This window comes from Dromiciops gliroides, chromosome 2 (genome assembly GCF_019393635.1).
Source record: "Dromiciops gliroides isolate mDroGli1 chromosome 2, mDroGli1.pri, whole genome shotgun sequence".
Classification (NCBI taxonomy): Eukaryota; Metazoa; Chordata; class Mammalia; order Microbiotheria; family Microbiotheriidae; genus Dromiciops; species Dromiciops gliroides.
The window spans coordinates 638,988,895-638,992,093 of record NC_057862.1 but is presented as its reverse complement, the minus strand read 5'-3'; the positions used below and the strand labels follow the sequence as shown (position 1 = coordinate 638,992,093).

The 3,199-nt window shown below is 41.4% G+C and overlaps 1 protein-coding gene across 1 annotated transcript; it reads right to left on the bottom strand.

The window, feature by feature from the left end:
• Nucleotides 1–1,243: 1,243 nt before the first annotated feature.
• LOC122740075 (40S ribosomal protein S12-like) lies at nt 1,244–1,642 on the bottom strand. The gene has a single exon (XM_043981899.1). The coding sequence runs from the start codon at nt 1,640–1,642 to the stop codon at nt 1,244–1,246; it is 399 nt and encodes a 132-aa protein (XP_043837834.1).
• Nucleotides 1,643–3,199: the final 1,557 nt, after the last annotated feature.

Genomic DNA, 3,199 nt, shown 5'->3' with positions numbered 1-3,199 from the left:
GCCTTTCCCTCCCCTACTTTTCCCCCCAAATTAGGACATTTGCCCCTCTCAGGTCTTATGGAATTTGATCTTTCAAAGGTTACTGACAATGGCTCAGCAATGGCCACTGGCACTTCTTTTGCTACCCTGGAGAGTAGCTCAATGGGCCAGGTGACTTGAATTAATCAAAGGCAGATAAGTGTTCTTTTACCATCTTCCTACTTATCATGGGTACAATCTCTATCAGACCATTTTTTTTTTCTCTCCTTTGTCAGGCTGAAGATCATTATCCTTGGCTGAGAGAAAAAAAGCAATAAAAGAATTAAGCAGTTCAATCTTCTTTCCATCATTTGTTATCATTGTCCCATCTACCCCCAGCAGTTTTATCCCTTCTTTGATCCTCCTCTTTCCAATCAATATGGCTTTTTAAAAAAAGTAATAAAGATTTTTATTTATAGTTTTGCGTTCCAATTTTTATCTCTTCCTCCCCTCCCCACTTCCTGAGGCAGTAAGCGATCAGATATAGGTTATACATGTACAATTCAATATAGCTTTTAAAAGTCTACACATACTCTTTTTGGTTATGAAATGAATGCAAAGCCCTAGAAATAGTTTCTGGGCAATTCATAACCAATTTATTAATTAGAATAGCAAATAATAAATTGAGGTCAGTGGTTTCTCTCAGTAATTAAACACACCTAATGAAGATACTGAAGGCCTTAAATATTTTTAGAAAAGGGAATGCCCCTGACAGGAGAAATCAACCCTAACTGGTGAATAATTAATGAAGGGGTAGATATATGAATGAGGATGTGGGCTAAACTGTCATCAGCTCCTCCTGCTAAGAACTTGACTCTGCCTCCAGCTGAGGATCCTTCTCCATCCAGACCACTTAAGTTGAACAATGGGCCAGAATTCACCTAAATTATATTCTCTTTACCGTTTAATCAGAAATAAACTCTCGGAGGTGGATACGGTCCAGCCTGCCCAAGACAGAGGAGGATGTTCCTGCTGGGTTAGGTCAATTTCATCAGCCCTATCCTTCAGAGACTGATTGACCTCAAAGGACTAGTCTTTAAATGAGGAAGGAAAAAGAGAAAAAAAAAATCTGGACCCTGATATTAATAATTCGTTATTCATAGAAAAGCAATAATTTCTCTTAGTTGTATTTAGCTTACTTCACAAACCTCAGTTCATTCTGAACTTTAGCAGACCTGACACAATTGTTTGTTTTTCCCCAAATCAGACCAAGGCTTTTATTTACTCATTTCTTGCATTTAAAATATTCTTCCATGACATCTTTGGCCTGAGATTCCTTGCCATAGTCTTTAACCACAACGCAATTGCAGCCAACCACTTTGCAGGGCTTTCCCTCTCTGTCAATTTTACAGAGGCCTACCCACTCACCCAGATTCTTGTTGTCATCAACCTTGATCAAGTTAATTTGGTGCTCAGCACACAGGGCTTCAGCCAATTTTACATACATAGGTTCATCACAGTGGGAAGCAAGAACACAAAGATGGGCTTGGCGTTTGCCCAAGGCTTTGGCGGCTTCACGAATTCCCTGAGCTAGGCCATTGTGGATGAGTGCGGTCTTCAGCACTTCTTGTAGAGCGATGTGAACGTCCATTACACCTCCAGCAGCAATGCCTTCCTCAGTCATGGCAGCGGTTCATGGGTGATGCTAAATCTTTTTATTTATTTTTTTTAATTTTTTTTTTGGGGGGCAATGAGGGTTAAGTAACTTGCCCAGGGTCACACAGCTATTAAGTGTCTGAGACCAGATTTGAACTGAGATCCTCCTGAATCCAGGGCCGGTGCTTTATCCACTGCATCACCTAGCTGCCCCATGGGTGATGCTAAATCTTGAAAACACCCAGGAGCCTCCACCTCCCGCTCAATTCAGCGGTGACAGGGAAAGAGATACCATTTTTTTTTTAAATAATATTTTCATTCAAAGTTTTGAATTCCAAATTCTATCCCTCCTTTCCTCCCTCCCCTACCCCTTCCCTGATTCAGGAAGCAATAAGATATAGGTTATACATGTGCAATTATGTAAAACATTACCATACTAGTCATTTTGTATAAGAAAACTTGAACAAAAGAAAAAAACGAAAGTTTTAAAATAGCATGCTTCAGTCTGTGTTCAATCAATATCATTCTTTCTTTGGGGGTGGCTAGTATGTTTCTCATTAGTTCTTTGGGATTGTCTTGGATCCTTGTATTGCTAAGAATAGTTGTCATTCACAATTCTTCATCAAACAATATTGCTGTGGTTTTGCTCACTTCACTTGACATCAGTTCATACAAGTCTTTCCAGGCCTTTCTGAAATCATCCTGTTTGTCATTTCTTATAGCACAATAATATTCCAACACCCTCATATTCCACAGCTTGTTTAGCCATTCTCCAATGGATGGGCATTCCTTTGATTTCCAATTCCTAGCCACCACAAAAAGAGCTGCTAGAAATATCTTTGTACAAATAGGTCTTTTTCATGGACCCCTACTCATATGCTCCCCTTTATCAGTCAGAATCAATTGAATTCCATTTGCTTTTAGAACAAGGATTTCCTGAGATGACACAGCAAGAAGTTTGTGTATCACATTCCCTCCAAACTGGGGGTATAACCACAAGGTCCTTGGAAAGGGTGGGCTTAAACTTGAAGCCTAATGGTAGTGAGGTAGAGAGCACATGTCAGAGGGGGAGCTCCCCACTGCCACCCTTTAGCAGAATCCTCATGAGATTTGCTGCTGGCATGGCAGTGGGCATGGGTGAGTGAGTCCCTCCTCTGTCCAATGCACAGCTGGACTGAATCTTTACAGGGTATGGGATCTCCTCTGGATAGGAAAGTCAGCTGGGATTGTTCCTTATAGGATGTGAAGTCTTCAGCAGCATTGATCCATCCATCCATCCACTGTTGGACTCAGTCTCTTACTCTCATATTTAATTGTGTGTGTGTGTGTGTGTGTGTGTGTGTGTGTGTGTGTGTGTGTGTGTGAGGCAATTAGGGTTAAGTGACTTGCCCAGGGTCACACAGCTAGTAAGTGTTAAGTGTCTGAGGCTGGATTTGAACTCAGTTCCTACTGAATCCAGGGCCGGTGCTCTATCGACTGCGCCACCTAGCTGCCCCCTCAGTCTCTTACTCTCAAGGAGCTCACAGTCTAATGGAGGGGACAAGATGAAATGACAATATCTGTAAAGCACTTAGCACAGTACTTG